The sequence below is a fragment of the Muscardinus avellanarius genome (assembly GCF_963383645.1).
Source record: "Muscardinus avellanarius genome assembly, chromosome: 18".
NCBI classification, from domain to species: domain Eukaryota; kingdom Metazoa; phylum Chordata; class Mammalia; order Rodentia; family Gliridae; genus Muscardinus; species Muscardinus avellanarius.
Genome location: NC_137804.1, coordinates 18,979,403 through 19,002,116, shown reverse-complemented (window position 1 = coordinate 19,002,116; position 22,714 = coordinate 18,979,403). Strand labels below are relative to the sequence as shown.

The window sequence follows — 22,714 nt, the reverse complement described above, 5'->3', positions numbered from 1 at the left end:
CAGCCTGTCACACAGGGCTGACCCCACATCCCAGAAAAACCTCACCAGGTCCTCAGATGGCTCTCTCTCACACACACAAGTGAATGACCCTATCAAAGAACAGCTTTTGAAGAAGAAAAAGCACCCAGTGGGAAGGCTTTAATACTCAGGCCGAAGCTGCAAATAGCGGTGAGTCCTGAAAACTAGCAGAGGACAGTCTCTTATGGAAGAGATGCTTCAAAGCTGCCCGAAAATTTAATTTATAACTGGGTCCCTCAGAAAGTCTTTTGGGACATTGCAGCACCAGCAACAGACTTGAAGAGGTTAAGAGTTTTTTTTTTTTTTTTAATAGATACAGTTTTTCTGGGGAGGATTTGTCCCTACATATTTTAGAAAGTGAAAACTTAAGCCGGGTGTGGTGGCGCACGCTTATAATCCCAGCATTTGAGAGGCTGAGACTGGAGGATCGCGGTTCGGGGACAGCCTCAGCTACTTAGGCCCTCTGCAACTCAGTGAGACCCTGTTTCAAAATAAAGAATAAAAAATGGGGGGGGGGTATAGCTCAGAGATCGAATGTCCCTGGGTTCCATCCTCAGACCCGCAAAAAAAAAAAAAAAAAAAAAAAAAAAAATTAAAACCTAACAGGAATGAATATGTAACATCAACAGAAAAGTATACTAAATTTAGGCATGTTAAATATGGACTGGATCACTTTAGGTACTTTTTTAAAAAAATGGCAAAGGCATTTTCAAACTTTGACATGTCTTAAAAAGTTAACACTCAAAGGGGGAAAAACAAAACTATATTATCTCATGAAATAAAAAAAATAGCCTTTGAACATCCTTCACTACACAGTTCATGACCCAATAGGCTGCATATTGTATTTTATTTAATTCTTACAACACCACTGAAAGGTATGGTAGTCATCTTAAAGTAGTTGACTGTGGAACCTGCAAGTTCAAAGAAGAGCCCAAAGACATGTAACCAATTTGAACGTACCTCTAGAGAGCATGGTGTGTCTTTCTGATGGTTGATTTTCCTACCATTTCACTTGGCTTCCCTGACTGCTACCTCAAGTTTGGGATTACATGCACAACACACACACACACACACACACACACACACACACACACACACATTCTTAGTCACCTTTATACTAGATATTCAATAAAATGCAAAATGCTGAAATAAAAATGTTCATTCCTGGGCATTTTTTTTGGACTGCAGGCATACCCAGAAATGGGAAATTTTTAGAAAACCGTAACAAACCTTAATAAGTATTATAATTTGAAAAGAAACATGCAACTTAAAAGTTCTAACAAGCTAATAGATGCAACACTTTCTTTTTCCCTTATAAAGCTGAAGTGAGCTCATAAAGACAAAATAGAAAATAAGGAGATGTAGGAGAAGTAAAAGAAAGTGCATGTATATGTCTGTATCACTTTTTTTTTTTTTAAGGTGGTACTGGGGGGTGGAATCCAGAGGCTTTCTACCTCCAGGCTCTATTCCCAGACCTTTTTTTAAAAGTATTTTATTTGGAAACAGGGTCTCACTAAGTTGCTGAGAGCCTCACTAAGTAGCTGAGGCTGGCTTCGAACCTGTGCGATCCTCCTATCTCAGCCTCCCAAGCGCAGGGATTACAAGCGTGCGCCACCACGCCCAGTGTCTGTATCACTTTGAAACTCACTATGATGTATGATTACAATGCATCAATAAAATTATAAAAATCAAAGCAATAAAAAGAATAGTTCTTTTTTCAAATAAACACTGCTATTTTTTACTTCCCCCTTTTTAAGTATTTTCTTTACACCTCAGTCTCACAAAAATATTGATTTAAATGTTAAAAAGTTAGCCGGGCATGGTGGCGCACACTTGTAATCCCAGCACTTGGGAGGCTAAGACAGGAGGATCGGGGTTCAAGGACAACCTCAGCTCCATAGTGAGGCCCTCTGCAACTTAATGAGAACCTGTTTCAAAATAAAGAATAAACAAAAAATAGGACTGAGGTGTAGCTCAAAGGTAGAATGCCCCTGGGTTCCACTGCAAAATAAATAAATAAATAAATAAAATGTAGATGATAAGTTGGGTCCTGCACTCATGTGACTTTGTGTCACATGACCTCTGCAGGGCAAGGGAGGGGCTGAAACCCCCGCGAGAATTGGGCATTCCCGTGAGTAAACCCTCATCTCGCGAGATGCATACCTTGAAAAGGAGAGCCCGCGTCCTCAAGCTTCGGACAGGGGCGCGGGCCCCACGGTGCCTCGCCCTGATCCCCGGGAGAGCCGTGCCATTAAAACTTTACATGCCATGTGTACCCCACCTCTCTCGTGTTTTTCATACTCAGCCGTACTCACATTATTTTTATTTTACTCGCATTAATTTTTTATTTTACTTATCATTTGGTGCCGAACCGGGAGAACTCTTGGGTCCCTCCCCATTTTTTTCTTTTTTTTTTCTTTTTTCTCTTTTTATTTTTACTCTCTTTTTGAGCCCTGGACTCTCCGACCCGCCAGCAGCTCGACTGCGAGGTCCCACACCAGTGCTCCGCTTGCAGGCGTTGCTCCCACCACTGCCACCGCTGCCGCCCCGTGCCTGCCCGGACCATAAGCCTTCTTCCCCAGCCCCGCGCTCTCCGGGAGAGCCGGCGGCCTTCTTCCTGCCCCGGGCTCTGCTGAGAGCCGGTGGCCATCTTTCCAGCTCTGAGCTCCGCTGAGAGCTCGCGGCCATCTTTACGGCCCCACACTCTGCTGAGAGCCTGTGGCCATCTTTCTGATCCCGCACTCTGCTGAGAGTCTGCGGCCATCATTCCGGCCCTGTGCTCTGCTGAGAGCCGGTGGCCATCTTTTCCCGCCCACGTGCTCTCTTCTGGAGCACCAATGGCCATCTTCCACTGCCACCACGGCCGCAGCCACCACCGCCAGGGCGTGCAGGCTCCGCCGGCCGCCAGTTCCACCCGCCCGGAGCCAGGCTCCTTGGGTGATGCTGGCACCTGTTCTGCTTGCCAACCTCCTGCATGGGCCAGGACCTCTGCCTGCCGCTTGGACCTCCTAAAACCGCCGTTCCAGCTCGGCGCTCCAGTCACCGCCGGGACCTCTGGCCGATTTGCCCCGCCTGCCCCGAGCCAGGCTCATTGGGCGGCGCACAGCCGGCTTCGGTGTCCGCCACAGTCACCCGCGCCAGGCGTAGCTCTACTAGCTGCTGCTGCTCCGTTTCGCCTGCCCAAGCCAGGCTCACTGGCGGTGCTCCTCGGGGCCCAGCCTCAGCGACTGCCGCATGCCTGGAAGCCATTTTGTCTCCACGCCACAAACTGAACAAGCCATGCCGCCTGCGTGCCACCGTTTGATCCCGCCTGTGCCAGCCGTCAGTGCCATCCACACCAGCCACCAGCATCTGCGTGCCCCAGCTCCACCGCGCTCCCAGCAGCTTCTCAGCGCTTCTGTCGCAGCCAGCACTGGCTGGCAACACTTCACTCCGGTAAACTGCCTCCTTCCCTTGGTTAGCGGGTTCCGGACTTGGGTCTTCTGGTCCACTGGGACCCCAAAATCCAAGCGCTTGGTGACCCATTGTCCCCTGGTCCACTGGGACCACCCTGCGGATGACCAGGTCATCCTCCGGTTTTGAGAAGGAATGAAGACGTTCCTCCCTATCTCTTAACCTCCGTTTCCGAACAATTGAGCAGGGAAATCGGGGACGCCCATTTCCTGTTCTTCGTTTCTGCCCGTGACCAATTATGGGAAGTCGAACCTTTATACTAGCAGATGCCCTGAGAGCCTGTCTGCCTTGATACGAGTTGGGAAATGGGTTGTGGTGGCCCAGGAATAGTTAGGAACTTTTATAAGCAGTCTGGTATCCCTCCAAATGCTCTCCCCTATCAGCTGCCATTTATTTTCCCGCCAGCTGCCATTTTGTGATGGCGCGTAGTCGCTGCCTGGTGATGTCACAGTCGCCATCTTGGCCTGCGCCAGACTGCAATTTTGCTGGGTGGCCCGCGTGGGCGCGCCCTAGGTGCTGTGGGAAACGCCGGGGCTGGGGCGACACCCTCTGCCCATGGGGAGTCTGCGTTGCCATTCTTGCCGGACACCAGCCCCGGGACGCGTTCTTTGTGAGTATAGGTCCGTCGCAGCTGACAGAACCTTAACATGGCATCTAAGTTTTAATTCCAGAGAGAAACAGGCGGAAATGGAGCGTACACTCCGACTTTGCCAAAAAGCAGATCCCTGGTAGCTGCCCTTCAGCTGGCGGTGGCGGCTCAGCCCTCTGGAGCGCCACCTAGGTGTGGAGGACTGCAACGACGACTACCTCCAGGAGCCTGCCTGAAGTGGGGTAAAGCCACGCCTACCAATCAGACTGCTCTCTTGGAAAAGGCCCTTGCCTGTTCAAGCCTCCTCAAGCGCACATCACTAAGCTGTCCAGGGTAACCTCCAATTCGCACTGCAGCTATGCACCCCCTTCTGGGGGACTGGACTCCCGACTCCTCCCGGCCTGGGGCCCCTGACCACGCCCCTTGACAGCAGGAAGAAGCTAGAGGGTCCAATCGTCATCCGCTATCCCTACCATCAAAAGGCCGGGATGATAAGTTGGGTCCTGCACTCATGTGACTTTGTGTCACATGACCTCTGCAGGGCAAGGGAGGGGCTGAAACCCCCACGAGAATTGGGCGTTCTCGCGAGTAAACCCTCATCTCGCGAGATGCATACCTTGAAAAGGAGAGCCCACATCCTCAAGCTTCGGACAGGCGCGCGGGCCCCACGGTGCCTCGCCCTGATCCCCGGGAGAGCCGCGCCATTAAAACTTTACATGCCATGTGTACCGGACCTCTCTCGTGTTTTTCACACTCCGCTGTACTCACATTATTTTTATTTTACTCGCATTAATTTTTTATTTTACTTATCAGTAAATATTAAAAAGTTTTTAAAGTCGACGTTATGTGCCTGTTTCCTAATTTGTTCATTTAAAAAGAAATAAAATACAGGCATCTCCTTATATTAAACAACTTGGTTACAAACAGAGATATGAATTAAATTCAGATGCATTGCTGAGTTTCTACATGTTTCTGGGTTCAAAAAGGCAGAACGATAATAATGATTTCTACTTTATAATGCCACTGGAAAATGTATTGATTTTATTGACAGTGATTCCAAGGTTCTCCCCTTCGAAGCGTCAGGGGCTTCCAAGCCACGCTGCCGTCTAATGTCGTTTACGCCTTCTGGTTGGTCAAAGAGTTCCCCGACGTACATGACGTCCTGAGTTATAAAGAACATATGATTATACTGCGCTATGGTTCAGCAATGTGAGCTCATATTTAAACTTTCAGCACCACGTTTATGCTTCACTTGGGAATGCGAATGAATGTGGATAACACATTGGAGAGAGCTCAGGACAGTGTGTGGGTGAAGCCTTGCACAATGAATTGCTTCCCGAGGGCTCTCATCTTATCCACTTGACTCCATAAGGGAAAGGTTCCTCAGGCTTCCTCTCCAGGATAGCCTGACTGCATCCGTGCCAGGGTGGTAGCATCTGCTGGACCTTCCGAAAGGACCCATGTAAACATTGCCATGTAGTGCTAAATTTTAAAATGACAATTTTATTCATTTTTTAATGGAAAGATCTAGCCATTGACTTCTAAAATGACATAGCAACATTTTAATTATGCCTTGCAAATAAAACTTTATCATCACAGAATTAGTGTATAAATTTACTTGCCACAGGTGAGGGAGAAACAATGGAGAAATGCACGGGGCTTCTGCCCAGTGAGTGACTGGCCCAATGGCTGTGGGCAATCTGCACTCTCCGTACCCCAACTTGCACATGTGAAATCATCAAATGGTCTCTTTTACCTCTGAAACACTGTGAAATTCTATCATTAGGAGGTCAACTAGAATACCACTAGCTGCTAGAATTTTATATTCCTTAATTTGGAGCCTGAGACGTTACTTCCTAGTCTATTTGAATATTCATTCTCTGCTTCACTTAATAATCTTACAACTATGTTGGCCCTGCTATCAGTTGTCGCTCAAAGGCATACTTACTAACTTGCCCAGGCCACGTGGTAATTTATGCTTATTTTAAGATGCTGATAAAATAATTGAACAAATTACAATCTTTAAGTTTTTAATTGGATGCTTTCTGCATCACCCTATGTGCATTCCATATGAATGTCGAAAAGATTTGTATTCAAGAATAAAAGCCTGTATCGGGAGCAGGCAATCTGATTTAAATGCATACAAAATAATTTATGACATTTCAAAGCTATCTGCAGGGCCCACGTTGGAAACTGTGTCATATGGGAAATAGGTATGGCAAAATACCAAATTATACCATTTATAATATGAAGGGTTAAAAAAATAAATAAAAGCTTAGAGGGAAAGGAAATTGAATTTTCATGATCCAGAGATGAAAAGAACTACAAGCTATTATTTTCATTGGAAGGGGAAGAAGCTTTGAAATGTAAAAAGGTTCATAAGGCAGAAATGCATTTCTATGTGGTAGAGGATTCAACCAAGCATACAACTGAATTACAGTGTTGTTTTTCTAGAGTGATTCTACATTTAAAAATGGAAACAAGAAGACAAAATTGAGATTTACCTGAAAATAACAAAAGGGTACTTGTACTGGGATTAGGAAGTTTTTTCTTGGGATTAAGATAACCTCATATGATGTATATGCCTATTTTTTCTTTTCTTTATATAGAGGTGGTTTTCTTATACATCGATGAGTTGGTAAATCCAATTGTGATGGCATTCATTATTTAAATGTTTTTAAATTAGTATTTATGTTTTTAAATTAGTATTTATGGGCATGACTGTTCTACAAGTAAAAAAATGTATTATTTCTAGTTCTTATTTACATAACAACAACACATGTACATTCTCTTATAGGTCTTTAAGAAAGTTTACACTCATGCGGGTGTGGTGGACAAACTCTAGTACTTAGAAGACAAGATAAGAGGATCACAGGTTCAAGGTCTTTGCAATAAGTGAGAGTCTCAGAAAATTAGAGAGGCCCTGTTTCAAAATAAAAAGATTAAAAGGGTTGGGGGGGGTATATCTTGGCAGAGAAATGGCCCTAGGTTCAATCCCCAGTATCAAACAAGAAGAAAGTTAATTTATACACTAATTCTGTGATGATCAAGTTTTATTTGCAAGGCATAATTAAAATGTTGCTATGTCATTTTAGAAGTCAACGGCTAGATCTTTCCATTAAAAAATGAATTAAATTGTAATTTTAAAAATTAGCACTACATGGCAAAGTTTACATTTATGTGTCAAAACAAAAACAAAGAAAACCATGAGGACAATTCATATACAGCCAGTTCATACAGCATAGACCAAAGAAACTAGATTTGGGTAATTGTCTGACAGTTCAAGGGGTTAGGACATTCAGTTCAAATCTAAGTCTAACATGAAAACAAAAATATCTCTAGTGGAAAACATAATGGCCTCCCAAAGGTGTATAAATCTGAATTCTTGGAGATTATGGGTGAGCTAGATTATATGACAAAGGAAGGTAGGCTTAACAGATGGAATTAAGGTTGCTGATAAACTAACTAACTTACTTCCTTCCTTCCTTCCTTCCTTCCTTTCTTCCTTCCTTCCTTCCTATCTTTCTTGTACTGGGAATTGAACCTGGAGATACTCTATCTCTAAGCTACACTCCCTGCCCTATTTTATTTTTATCCTGAAGCAGGATCTCCCAAGGTTTATGCAAGTCTCACTCCTTGCTGAGGCTGTCCCCAAACCTGCAATCCTTCTTTCTCAGCCTCCCAAGTACTGGGATTACAAGAACAAGCCACCACACTGAGCTTCAGCTAAATTGCTAATAAGCAAATTATCCTGGGTACATGAGTGCACCTATGGTAGACACAAGTGTGTGTAAATATAGGAGGGAAAGGTAGAGCAGAGAGCTTAGCAGTGAGAACAACTGAAGAGGCCATTTCAGTCCTGGGAGATGGGAGAGGCTCGCAGGCCAAGCAAAGCAAGCAGTATCTAGAAGCCAGAAACAGTAAAGTACTGCATTCTCACCCTGGAGCCTCCAGGAGGACGTAAGTCTGCCAACACCTGGATTTTATCACAGTGAGACCCATTTCAGACTTCTCACCTCCAGGACAAAAGGTAGTATATTTCTGTTGTTTCAGGCTGCTATGTCTCTGGATAATTTGCTACCGTCCCAGTAAAAAGCTAACTTAGTAATTGCCCAGTGAAGGGTCAAGCCTGAAGTAGTTTAATTGTGACCCAAACTGAGGCGCTCAAGCTCTCTGAATACCTTGGCTATATTTCTTTTACCATATGCCAGACACCCCTGACAACAATGTTGTAAGAAGAAAAGCCAATTGACCCTAATAAATACGTGTCAAGTTCTCTGTCACCTTGAAATTTCATTAGCAAATAGCTATTCTCTCTTTCCATAGAAGTAAGAATATATGTTAATGTCTCCTCTTATTATACAGTGCTTCGTTAACGTTCATATTTATTTATTGTAAATAAATCCAACAACTATAGGATAAAGCTCTTTTTACCCGACAGGGTCTCTCTAGGTTTCTGAGTCTTGATAAATTGCTGAGGCTGGCCTCCTACCTGAGTTCCTCCTGTCTCGTCTATTAAGTTCTGGGATTAGAGGTGAAGGTCATTGTGTCCAACATGATTATAAATTGTTTTAGAGACTTGGATAAAACGACCGGTGTCATTATTATGTCAATAAAAGGAACTATTGAACTGGATTGAACCCGAGGCATTCTACCTCTGAGCTGTACCCCCAGACCTATTTGTTTTGTTGTTTTGAAACAGGGTTTCCCTAGATTTCTGAGACTCTCACTAAGTTTCTGACTCTGGTTTTGAATCTGCAATTCCTCCTAAGTACTGGGATTACAAACATGTGCCACCTCACCTGGCTAAGGTAAAGTTCTTAAAATTCAAATCAAGCCAAGGTTCTCAACACTAATAAAACACAAATTAAAAAGAATCTCTTAAGTTAAATGATATGTATTTGGTGCATTTTTTTTTAAAGCAACTAATACCATTTGAGGATAGCTGCAGTCTGAACGTTTTATATTCCTGTCAAACTCATGTGTTGAAATTTTAATCTCTTAGGTTAGGTTAGAAAGTGAGTTTTGGGAGGGTGACATGACTAGATGATGAGGGCAGAACCTTCATGATAGTGAGTTAGTACCTTTATAAAATAGGCTCAAGGGAGCTCCTTCACTCCTACTGTGAGAGAACAGAGTCAAAATACACCCTCTATAACCAGGCAGCAGGCACCTGCTAGACACCAAAATTGTTGGCATCTTAACCTTGGTCTTCTCAGCCTCTGAGTCTGTGATTAAGAAATCTCTGTTGTTTTAAGCTGCCTGGTATATAGCATTCTCTTAGGCAGCCTTCATGGACTAAGACAGGTGCTATAGAGGCAATCTTTTCTTTTACTTAAACCAATAGAAGGAATATTCTAATAGGTTTGACTTAAAAGCAATCCATATACAAACACCATGTTGTCCCCCCAGAAGAAACCACTTTTTTAATGCCACATTGATTTCCTATGATTGATGAGCTTATGTCCTATCCTCATCATCAGAGCATTGAAGAGACCCACCTGACTATGGAGATTAAATTCTAGCATGCTTGATATTCTCCAGAATCTACATCTATTGGTTATTGCAAATATCAACCTAGGACATACTAATATCTCCCTGAAGGAATCCATTTTTGTACATGGGGCTATCCACTGTCTGTCTGAATGGTGTTCAATTACTATTACTTGTAAACTAACATGCCCCCTATCTTCTGCATCACCAAAATCTGCACACTAAAGCAGTTTTAGGAGTGGAAGGGATGGTAAATATTTTTCATATTGGCCACAAGTTAAAATTAGTACCACGGTCATGGAGCCACAGTCCACCTACCCTGGCTCTCCCCAAAAGAATAAAAGGTGTGAATAACTCAGGGAATAACGTGCAAATCGCTGGCTAAGTACACAACTGTTTTCCTTCTATCATGTTCTCTACTCAAGTGTTATTCACTGGGGACTTCAGCAATTTGAGTCTTTAGGATTCCGTGTTAAAATGCTAATACTCCTAGAAGTGTAACCTGAGATCTGTAACACAGACACAATTCAGGACATAGAGCTGGTCTGAAATCGGGGCCACCGTGGCCGGCTTAGAATTTGCAAAGCCAAATTCTTGGCCTTGAAATATGATTTGGAGCCAGGCGTGGTAGTGCATGCCTGAAATCTCAGTGTTTGGTAAGCGGAGACAGGCAGATTGTGGGTTCGAGGACAGCCCCTGCAACTTAGTGAGAGTGGCGGTGTAGCCTGGAGATATAATGTTTTGGGGTTTAATCCCCAATATTACAGATATACAAAAAGAAAGAAATATAATTTTGTACCTATCTTATTTCAGAGGAGTAATTTACTAAAAAAATTTATTGGACCTAAGTGTTACTGTCTGCCCCCCAAAAAAAAAAAACAAAGTATATTACTTTACAGTTAATACTTCCATGATAGTAAAAAAAAAAAAAATGGCATTAAGCTGCAAGTATATAAGACTGTGTATGTGCAACTTTTATTTCTATAGTACACAGCCAGGCATAGTATAATGTACCCCAAACTAAAGTACAGATGGAGTCAAATGCCATTTTTGCATTTTGACATGCTCAGTTATGGGAAGAAAAAAATGTTTAAGAAACCATGCCTCCTGTAAGATTAGAACTGCATAATACTTTTCATTTTCAGCAAATACTAAATGATAAACTTACATCGGAATTAAATCTCAACTGGCAAATGTTGCATGATATGACTTGCTTTCTTCGGTGAGGAAGAGGAACTCCGAATGTGTGATTTATTACCGCTTTCTGAATCGGGTCCATCTGTAATGAGAAAAAAAATAACAACAAACAGAAATAAAAGCTTGTCAGTTCCGTTGGAATGTTGCCTGTTTCATTAAAGAGCAGATCTGTACAGCTTCCATCTCTTGCTCACATCCTAAAGAGCATTTTTATTCTAAGAAAAGGTATTTCTACTTTCTTGGAAAAAAAAGATAACAATAAGCCCTCAGCTCAGGATGATAAGGGAATGAAAAATGTCCCCATTAGAGTCTGCATACTAAGTGCTTTTCTCAATTCGGATCAACAATTGTTGTGGTTAGATAATCCTTAAATATAATTAAAGGTTTATCAAAACTCAACTTCTTGCCAATGCCAGCCACCCACCATCGCCCCCCAAAATGGGCTACCAAAATAGACTTGGTCAGTGGGGTAACTATGAAAATAAATTCTACGCTCTTATCCAGCTTTACTCTTATGCTATGTTTTGGTATGTTTTGGGCCCTAAAAATACAGTTATTCAAGTCCTGCCTTCGAAGAATCAACACACACAGGACTATTAATTAAATAATACAACAAGCATTTATTGGCCTCCCACGATATGTGGATATCCTATGGAATTGCAGGCTATCCTTAGAGATGGCCAGATGGCAGCCATCTCTCTAGTCCTATCCCAGGACAGAACAAGCAACCACAAAATATAATGTCAGCATCCAGCAGCTCCGATGGAACTTAATGTCCCCTCACCAAGCTGTGTCCTGTGATTCACACCAGTGATTCTCAAGTGCTAGAGTTTTGGATAGAATTTCTATTTATTTTTCTTCTTCCCCCCCCCCTCACAATTTAGACTTTATTTGCATTGAAAAACACATTCCAGAGTCCTTAAGGAAAAGGCTATGCTTACTCTGGGCATTATTTTTATACTTTTAATGGTGCATTGTAATGAAATCCAGAGGGATAGGAATATACATGCCCACAGTATATAATGTGTTTTTTCTCCAGATCCCCCACCTTCAACCTCTGCTTCCCTGCACATGTCATTGAGATTGGTATTGATAACTTTATATATGTATACAACATTATTTAAAATGTTGCCTTCGTTATGTCTCCTTCCTCTCTTAAACCTTACCCCATCACTCCTTTGAAGTCTCTACGCCTTCACCTGAAGTCTCTTTTGTTTCCCAAGCTCTCTCTAGCTTTCACATAGGAGAGAAAATAGACAACTATTTGCCTTCTGAGACTGGATTATCTTACTTTGCGTAATATTCTCCTCTTACCCATTTCCCTACAAATGACATAATTTTGTTCTTGATGACTGAGTAAAATTCCATTGTGTGTTTATACCACAGTTTTGTGATCCATTCATCTTAATACTTGTGCAACTTCTTTGATTATCTGTGTCTATTTCAAAGCTGTGATGAGGTTTAAATGCGCTAATTCATAACATTTTCTTCATATGATCGGTTCTGTGTGCATTAAAAAATTAATAGATGTTCACTCTATGCGTTCTAGATTACAGTTCATGTGAAGACAAAGGTTGGCCTGGGCTTCACACTGTTATAATCACTGTTGGCAAGCTACCCAGTTCTCATGCTCAAAAAAAAAATTCCCCATAATTTCCATTCTATCATCTATCTACCCATCCCTCTATATATCTCCATGGCTTCTGTTAAATGCCAGCTATTTAGGAATTCTTACTCTTTGCACGCTCAAAGCTCTTATGAGAGTCCTCACCGTGGCTTGAAATGATTTAACATACACATACACAAAAGTCAAGAATGTGTCTAAGAAACGATGCCTTATAGTTAGCTTCTGTTACACATAATGGTTCATTAATTCTCTAAATAAGACATTGATAAATTCCCTTCATTTTGCACATTTAAAATCATTGGAACTAGTTAATTCCTAGGTCCTTTCCTTCGGGTGGCAGGAGGAGGTTTCTGTCTCTTCGGTATTCATGATTCCTTATTAGGCTCTCTAGGCACTTTTAGCGTGCTTACTCTTTTAAATAACTACCATGGCAACAAAAGTAATAGCAGTCAGCATTTCCCAAATGCCTTTGGGTGCGCTAGGCTATATGTTTACATACGTAACAGCTACAGAGATGACCAACTCCTGGGTAAAATTATTCTTATCTTCCACATCCCCTTTGAATTTATTTCCTGACATTAATCCTTGCCCCGATTCTGAATGTAACTTGAACTGTCCCTCTGGGTTTTCTAGTCACCTCCAGGTATGTATATATATATAATATAATCTCTTCCTCACATAACACTGAATTCTACCATTTTGTCTTTTCTATTGATTATAGTTAGGCATCATTGATAGACAATAAAATTAATCAGTGTGAAAGGTGCAAGCTCAAGCTGATGAGATCTGACAAAAGCATGTAGTCATTATAATTATCACAAGACACCTTTCCATTACCTGGAAAAGTTTCCTTGTGCTCCTCTATGGTCATTCTCTGCCTCCTACTGGTCTGCTTTCTGTAGTAGATTTCTGTGTCTTCTGTAAGTTTTATAAATGGCATTATATAGTTTTTGGTCACTGTTTCTAGCATGTTTCACTCATTCTTGTCTTTTTAAGGCTTATCCATGTTGTTATATGTCTCGTGTAGCTTGTTTTCTTCATTGCTGAGTAGTATTCCTTTTGTGTAGATAACTAACAATGGATTTGTACACTTGTCAGTTGGATGGGCATTTGCATTGTTTGCAGTAGATTTTATCATCTTTTCAAATTCTAATGAGCTTGAAATCTAGACTTATTCTTATATTCAATTTCAGTGCTATGATCTGGACAGTAATGGGATCGGAACTTGCAATGCGGTATACACAGAGAAATATCACAGAAAATAAAAATCAGATGCTTTCCCTAATATGCAAAAACTAGGAAGAAATGGGTAATAGGAGGAGATCTAGTTGAAGAAAGGGCCCTATGGAGGAGCAGTTAAGGTGACCAATCAGAGGGAATGGGATGGGGGAGGATGGAATCTTGTTAAAACACATGATATATATAAACAAAGATATCAAAGTTAATCACTAAATCAATGATGGGATTAAGGAAGGGGAGGGAGTGGGATGGGGATTGGATAAAGGCTAACTGGATGATGTGTGCTTGGATATCCTCACAAGTCTTGTATTTCATTGTGATGTTTGATTACAATGCACCAATAAATTATATTAAAAATAAAATATCACAAGAAAAAAAATAAAATGACAGAATCCTTCAGTTCACCTGGGCCTGCTGTAGGATAGAGTACGAAGGGCTACAGGGCATGATACAGGAAGCTTCTATTACACATAGTGCCAAGTTTCCCTTCCTGGCCAAGCTTCCGAGATTTCCTCCACCCCAGCTCATCTCAATTTCCACCAAAACCAAATTAACATTGCCCAGAGGTTGAGACGGCCAGCAACCTCATACATGCATGAATACGGATTGATACAGCAGGCCTCTCTCTGCTCCCTAGGGACGATTCTTACACCACGTTTAACACGTCATCACAGACTTCAATAACTACAACTGCAGAGGTAAGTGTCCCTCCAGCCATGAGCTGAGAGAGAAATTCAAAGCAGGAAGAAGTCAGGGGCTGAGCGGATGCCTCGTCATGTTCTGCTGCGTCTGCTCTGTGCATAAACAGGGCCCGTTTCTTTCAGAGGATAAGGTGAATTATGCAGACACCCCATTCAAGAATATTAAAGTTATCTTATGATAATACTGTGAGATAGAATTGTACCGCATATTTATATCAAAGAGGCTCTCTGAAAATACCTAGTGCTGAATTTTATCATATATTGGTGGGCAGGGTATTATTTGGATCTTTCAGTCACACTGGGGAGCAATGACTACATTCAATCCAAATTTGTGTAGGAGGTATTTTGGAACAAGATGCTTCATGCAAATGTGCCATCTTCTCTAGATTAAATTCTTTTGTTTGAATTGAATGATGCTCTGATCACTGGGGTTATGAAATCAGATTTCAAGATGCAAAGTGATACATTCTTTTTCTTTGGAGACAATTTTGCCTTCCAGTATGCATAAGGGGGAAAAACACACACACACTTATCTGAATTATATTTTAAAATTAGATTTTATAAACTATAACCATATCACCAAAAGTAATTATCTGTTATCATTTAAAGAATCCGGAAAAGAAGACAAGTTTTAACATTTGTATTAATGAAAATAAACAATAATCTCAAAGATGTACGAAGAAATATACAATATCTTTAACATATACACATATATAACATTTTCCATGCGTAATTATAAAAGGTCAAAGTTTAAAATGAGGCAATTCCATCGTTAAATGCTAATTAAATGATTTTACAATGTTGCATAATTAAAAGTAGAATTTAACTATAAATTCAATGGAAATATAACTACTTTGATCTTTTTAGCTAGAGTTATAATTATTTACTATTATATTCAAATATTCTGCTTACAGTGAAAGTCTTAAATGTTGGTTTACCTCCCCAAGAGTGAATAGATGTGTCCTGTCAAAATAATCACATCTTACTGTGTGTGTGTATATTATCATCAGGAGTTTTCTTTTTGTTACAAAATCAGTCTCAAGAGTACAATATGTATGGTAAGAAAGAAAAGAGAGGTTCTTGAGTTAAACAAGTAGTAGAAAATCTGGATTCTAGCCTAGATATTCACAGTGCATAGAAAAGTGTTCAAATCGGACACATGCTATAATAAAGATGTTTTAATACATGATGTCTAAAAAAAGTAGCCAAAACTTTTGCCATTTTGTTTGTTTTTAATTTAGCATTATTGTTCACTGCATTTGGTTTGAAAAACAGTTATATAGGCAAAGAAAATAATTTTAAAATATGAATGAAATATTAAGGTTTCTGTGTAATCCTAAAGACACTAAAACTGCAATAACATAGAAGACAAGGATGCCTAAAATCTTTAGACACATCCAGTCTAAGCCATGCAGGTACTGAATTAAAAACTAAAGAAATGGCGAAATCTATATGATATTCTGTGGTCTATTTGTTTGATTTTTCAACTGGGATATTTTAAAGGGTAGAATTTCTAAGTCCATGTGGCAACTCCCCAATACCAGCAAATAAGAGAGAAGAAATCAACCTATTGATATGCTCACCCAAACTCGAGGCGAAAATTCAATTTCAAACTCAGCCTATGGCCTTATTTAGAGCCAAATGAATATGTTTTTCTTCATTTCAGGCTTAAGGACCTTTGCATTTCTATCTAAGGCCTGGGTTTTCACCACCTCCCCTTTGGGCATTGTGCTAAATGGATTTATAAATAGGCATGCGAGTGGCTTTCTCGGGGTGATGGCGGGCATGTAGCCCTGGATTCCCTTCCCTAGGAGGCCTGTGGTCCTTTCAGAGGGGAAGAAGCTTAACCCTGAGTTTGCATTTCCTGCTCCAAGAGACCTCCTCTTCTACTCCTGTCCTACCATGATTGTGGCTTTGAGTTTTAAAACCAAAGACTTAAAAACTTAAATGCCAGGGAGTTTAGGGGTCCACACATCTAAAGGTTGTCTCTTTCAGCTGGTATTTCTGTATCACACTGGCTAGCGACAATATTCTAAAGGTCATACTTGCAGACACTTACTGTGTGTTTGATGTTTAGAAGCATTTATTTCTATCCTAACTTACGGAGGAGCTCTTTGAATTCCTTGCCCAATTTTGCACAAAGAATAAGCGGCAGAGCCGGCTAACACCCACCAGCCTCATGCCCTGCCCTGAATTTCTTGAATTACCATCATCAGACTTTGTAATCTGCATCAACTGGCTGCAGATTTATGAGACCTCACTGAGGCAGGGCAGAGGACTTACAAATAGGAAGGGTTAAAAGAAACCACCTGCCTAAAGAAGAAAGTTAATAAGATATAAACGTAACAACGACCAGGCAAGGACTTTGGAAATCAGAACAAAATGTCAGCCCCTTCAGTTGGTTGCATTGTGAGGACAACCTGTGTAAAGAAGGGTTGGGGTTGGGGAGAGAGGATATGAGAGCCCATCAGCCCATGAGATAAGGAGTCAAATTAAAGATTGAAATTGAGCAAAAGACACTGAATCCCCAAGAAGTAATTCTGAAGAAATACAAGGAGCGGATGAGGACACCATAAGAAGAAATAACAGCTCACCTTTCAGGAATTTCAATGGTTATTCTCTTTCAGCCATCCTTCTCCCCTGTGTGGGGGGAACTGTTTTGAATCTTCTATCTTTCCTTGGTTTAAAATAAATCTTTGTACTTCTCTACAGTCTTTGGTTTTGCAGACTAGAATCCAGGAAGAGGAAGACTTTTCAACTTTGGGTTTGAAAAGGCAGAATGTGACCGCATCATGACCCACACAGGTTTGGTAATTTACTAAATATAGCTATATGTTGATATGCGTCAGTCTCTTATTGATACTGAGTATAAAATATTGGTTATTTATGACATAAACCTAGTAAATTAGTAAAGTTTGTGCTCATATTGCTGAATCTTCACACATTAGAAAGTACTAATTTAAAAATAATCCTGAAAAATCTCACCCCAGCACAAAGTTGTCCATTTGAGAAATTTGCAATTTGTGTGCTTTCCCTTTTTTAATGGATATATAACTTAAACACAATAAGTGCAAAATTAAGTGTATCACTTAACAATATTTTAACCATATTCATATTCCCACGTGGCCACCATCTCAACACAGAATTTTTAACATTTCAGGAGGCTCCTAGCCCTGCCCCTGCACAGTCAATACACTCTAGCAGTAAGCACTATTATGGGATGTTACCATATATTATTTTTGCCTGTTTTTGCACTTTTAAAAATGTAGTCACAGTATATATATTTTGTCTGGCTTCTTTCATTCAATATTGTATTTTTTAGTACTTTGCTCGTTTTACTGCTATAGAGTATTCCACTGTGATTTTCTTATAATTGTCTGCCTGTTCAATTGTTGATGTAAATATGAGGTGTTTTCCATTTTAATCTTTTTGTGTAGGGGGCACCAGGTATTGAATCAAGGGACATTCTACCTCTAAATCATACCCTTAGTCCTATTTTATTTCTTTTTATTTTGAAACAGGGTTTCACTAAGTTGCAGAGGGCCATGCTAAGTTTCTGAGGCTGGATTTAAACCATGATCCTTCTGTATCAGCCTCCCAAGTACTAGGGTTACAGATGTGTACCATCATGCCAGGCTTGTTTGAATCTTTATGAATAAGTTATTAACAAATACCTATGAGGCTGGGCGAGGTGGTGCATATCTGTAATCCTAGTACTTGTGAGGCTGAGACAGGAAGTTTGAGGCCAGCCTCAGAAGCTTAGTAAGGCCCTCAGCAAATCAGTGAGCCCCCATATAAAAAGAAAAAATGCAAAAAAAAAAAGGGGGTTGAGGCATAGCTCAGAGATGGAATGCACTTGCACCAGTATTCCCCCTCTTCAAATTCTGAGCACATTTTCTGTGGGATGCAACAGTCATTTCTCTGAGACACCTATCTAGGAATTAAATCTTTATGTTGCAGATGAAGTTTTAACAGGTACTCTCAAAGAGTTTTTTTAAAAATGTACTGCCAGATTGTGGTGTAATTCTGGCAGTGAGGGCTGAGAGCCAGTGTACATTCCACAGTCCTCCATCAGTGCGTACTCCTCCATAAGACTGTCCTCTTGTAGATGCCAACTACAAGTTTGGGGGTTCTCAAGTTATCTGTACTCTTGCCAAACAGACCCAAACTTGGGGTTCTCATGACTCATACAGGCTCAGTAACTTGCTTGAATGACTTACAAACCTCAAAAACACACTGTACCTAGGATCCTAGTTTTAATATAGAGGATACAAATCAGAAGCAGCCATGCAAAGAGGCCCACTGGACAAGAACTAGGAGGAGCCCAAATGCAATTCCCAAGGAATCCTCCTCCTCATAGAATCAGGAGATATTATACTCCCTGGACCTTCCCAGCCAGAAAAGTCAAATGAGTCTTGCTGCCCACAGCTTTTGTTCGGATTCCATCATGTTGTCTTTATTTTTTTTTTGTGTGTGTGTGGTATCAGGGATAGAACTTAGGGGCATTCTACCTCTGAGTCACATTCCCAGCCCTACTTGATCATTTTATGTTGAAACGGGGTTTAAGTTGTGGACAGCCTCACTAAATTGCAGAGACCGACTTAAACCTATGATCCTCCTGTCTCAGACTTCCAAGTATTGGAATTACAAGTAAGTACCACCACACCAGCCTGGGGTTCCATTATGTAATTGTGATGGATTGCACCATGGAGCACTAGGATTAATTCAGTTTCTAGGCCCCTGCCTCTCCCAGGAGGTGTGGCTGCTATTACTGGCTCAGAGCTCCAGTCCTCTAATCATATGCTTCGTCTTTTTGGTGACTAAGCATCACCCTGAGCCGTCTCATTAGTATAAACTCAGATATGATCCAAGAAGCTCACCATGAGAACAGAGACACTCCTATTACTTATGAAATTCCTGGGTGTGAGAGTTTATCTCCCAGGAACTGAGGGCAAAGATGAGCCAAGCTCTTTACTATAAACAGACATGCATCTTTGTACCTTTGGGTGCATAGTTTTGCATCCTTATAAGCATAACACAGAAAGCAAATTTCCTTTTCATTTAGTAACATATAAAAATGAATGTTTTAACTTCAGTTTTTGTATTTACCAAGTAAACGGTGACACAGTATGTCCCTAAATTATTGTACTGTAATTTATTTAACCACTTGGTCATATATCTAGGTAGTAACTGTTTTATTTTATTTCACTAATAGAATGAGCATTCAAGGTACTGGAGACTGAACCTAGGGTCATTACACCTCCAAGCTATACCCCCAGCAATTTTATTTTTTATTTTGAAGCAGGATCTCACTAAATTTCTGCAAATATTACTGAGTTGCTGTAGTTGGCCTTGAAACTACAATCCTCTTGACTCAGCTACCCAAATACTAGGATAATAGACATATACCACCAGTCTCAGCTGGTTGCCACAACTTTAAGTAGCACTTCAGAGATTACCTGGATGTGTATAACTTTTCCTAAGAACTACAGCACCTTACAGCTGGGGAGAATCTCAGTGATTATATTTTGTTCTGAGTTTACTGACAAGGCCAGTAGAGGCCACGGTGTTGTACTGGTAGCAGAAAAGGCCTAAGAAACCAAGTCCCCATCTCCCTCTCCTAGGTTTTTGCTAGAGTAATTGAAGACACCAAATAGAACCTTTCTTCTTTCCCCCCCAGGTAGGAAGTAAAACACAGTTAAGTCATAGTATAAAATCCTTGCGGTTTTTACCTGCTACTTGTCCTATTTTAATCATTTTGAGTTTCTGTTTCCTTGACTCTTAAATGGGTGATAATGACCTCCTTCGGGTTGTGAGTGATAAATTTTACAAAGCATGTGTGGAGGCTGTTCCAAAGCTATAATAGCAAGAGCCAGCATCCTTTTCTAACGGAAGAAATGTAGGGAGAGGGGAAAGTTAGCTATAGCCAGGTGTGATGGCACATGCCTGTAACCCCAGTCCTTGGGGGAGAGGAGACAGAAAGACCACAGGTTTGAGCTAGCCTCAGCAACGTAGCGAGACTCAGCAACTGAGCAAAAGCCTCAGCAACTTAGTAAGCCCAGTTTCAAAACAACAAAATTTTTAAAGTCTGGGGTGTGAGTGTTGCTCATAGGTGAATACCTTTGGGTTCAAACTCAAGTATAAAAAGATAAATAAAAAATTAAAAAGATGGCTCAAAGTTTCCATGTGATTATGATTCATAGGATCCTAGGAAGAGATGAGTGAATTAAACTACATTAAAGTTCATATTCTATTTGAAGCAAATAATCCTGGCTAACTTGAAGCAGGCACTTATATGCGTGAAGCACTGTCCACAACCACCTATGTACCAGGTCTCATTAGGGCCTGGCAGTGTCCTTGGGAGGTATCTATTGCTTTCCATTCCCTTCTCACAGGTGAGAAATTTTCAGCACAGAGACCTGAAGTGAAATGAATTAGGATTCCTCAGGTAGGAACTTGTAGAAGCTGAGATTTCAATCCAAAAATTTTACCTCTGCCATGAGTAATCTTAACCTCTCTGCTCTATTTTCTTTCATGGGTAAATGAAAATAAAAGTAAATATGTTTAAACAAAGGATATAAAGGAAATGTCTGAAAGATCTACCTAAGACAAAGATTTTGTACTCTAGATATACAAAGGAACTTTTGAAATCACCATGTGAAAGATAAATACCAATGACCAGAATGGTCAAGGCTTATTAAAAGACATCTTATAGAGAAGTTCTGAGTGGCCAGTAAATACGAAAAATGTCCTGGCTATCGAGAAAGTGAAATTTAAAATAACAAGGACACAGTTTTACACAGGTGGTTTGCAGAAATAAGACTGACAACATTAGGTACTGACAAGGACTTGGGAAAAGTAGAGAAATCTTTGGCAGAACCTAGAAACACTGAAAATGAATCAAATGTATGATCTAAACATTGAACTTCTGGAGAAGTTCTGGCTCATGTGCAGTGAGAGATCATCATCCAATCATAAAAAGATGATAAAGGATTTAAAAAAAAATCTATAAGCTGGGAGACCATATGGAAGTTACAAGGAACTCATTAAATATTTGTCAGCAAAGAGAAATGAAAAACCAAACATGGAAGAATGTCTATAGTATGAAAACAAACATTAAAACGGTCAAAAACTACAGTGGGAAATTTTGAAGGTGCCATTTTACCACTCTTGGAAAAATAATGCATCCAGGCAATGGCCATTAATTACTGCTAAGGAACAAAAAGAGACCAGACAGCACATATCTCCTGAGGAAGTATAATACCACCTACAGGGAAGTCCTGCCAAAAAATACCACGCCTGCATGAGATCAAGGCTTGAAGCGTGATTAGCCGTCTGCAGGAAATAGAGGGACAGAAAGGCAAGTTAAAGGTTTCTATATCAATAACATCAGCAAATTCCGAACTATGAGAAACTACAGAGCCAAGAACGTGATTTTTTTGAATAAATAAGCTTCTGGGGAGTAATTAGGAGAAAATATATAACATTAAATATGTTTAAAAGATATGCCAGCAATTCTAAAAAATGAAGCTTAGATGAATCCTGATTCTGACAAACTGCACAATAAATACTGGCAGACAATTAAAGAAAAGAAAAAACTGGAGTTGTTTTTATAATGATATGGATTAGTGTTTTAATTTTTAGTTGGGAGAATTGAAACATGGCTATGTTTTTCAAGTCTTTATCATTCAGAATCTGGGCATGGTGGCTCATGCCTGCAATCCCAGTACATGGGAGGCTGAGACAGAAGGATCATAGGTTTGAAGCTAGCCTTAGAATTTAGCACGGCCCTTTGTGATTTAGTAAGACCTTCCTTGTTTCAAAATGAAAAACAAAGTAGGGCTGAGATAGAATGCCCCTAGATTCAATCTTCAGATTAGCAAACAAACAAACAAACAAACAAAAACACTTTTTAGATGTTATATATTTAGATATAAAAGCATGAGAAAAAATTAAAATGCAAGAAAGGGCACATGACACTCATAACTCTCTTAATAATTTCTGCCTTTTGGACATCTAAAGAGGGGATTAGTATAGTAGCTAAAGAGGTCTATAGCCACATCAATAATATTTGATTTAACAAAATACACAACCAGAAACAAAAATGGCATAATATTAACAGTTGTGAAATTCTGAGTAACATGCATGTAGGATTTTGTTATTATTATACTTTTCTTTCATTTTATAAAATATAAAATTAAGGTCCCAAACATTCGGTATCACACATAAGGCAAAATAATTTGGGAAGAAACTTTATTCTCTCTTCTTTGCGGTTTAGACGTGGAGGGAGTTTAATAGAAATATCTGTTCCCCATGGACAAGAGACACGTCTGCCCAAGGTAGATTTTAAGGGAGGTACACACCAGGTCTCATGGCTTCTATATTTTACCAAATAGC

The 22,714-nt window shown here is 40.4% G+C and overlaps 1 protein-coding gene across 2 annotated transcripts in view; it reads right to left on the bottom strand.

Moving 5' to 3' along the window:
• The window catches only part of ZNF385D (zinc finger protein 385D), a gene marked incomplete at both ends in the record, with an annotated part of 986,415 nt that overhangs the window by 133,123 nt on the left and 830,578 nt on the right, over positions 1–22,714 (bottom strand). For both annotated transcript variants that reach the window (XM_080715614.1, XM_080715615.1), the window contains one exon: positions 10,722–10,832. In XM_080715614.1, coding sequence (XP_080571740.1) covers positions 10,722–10,832 — 111 coding nt within the window. The remainder of the gene's footprint in view (positions 1–10,721; positions 10,833–22,714) is intronic.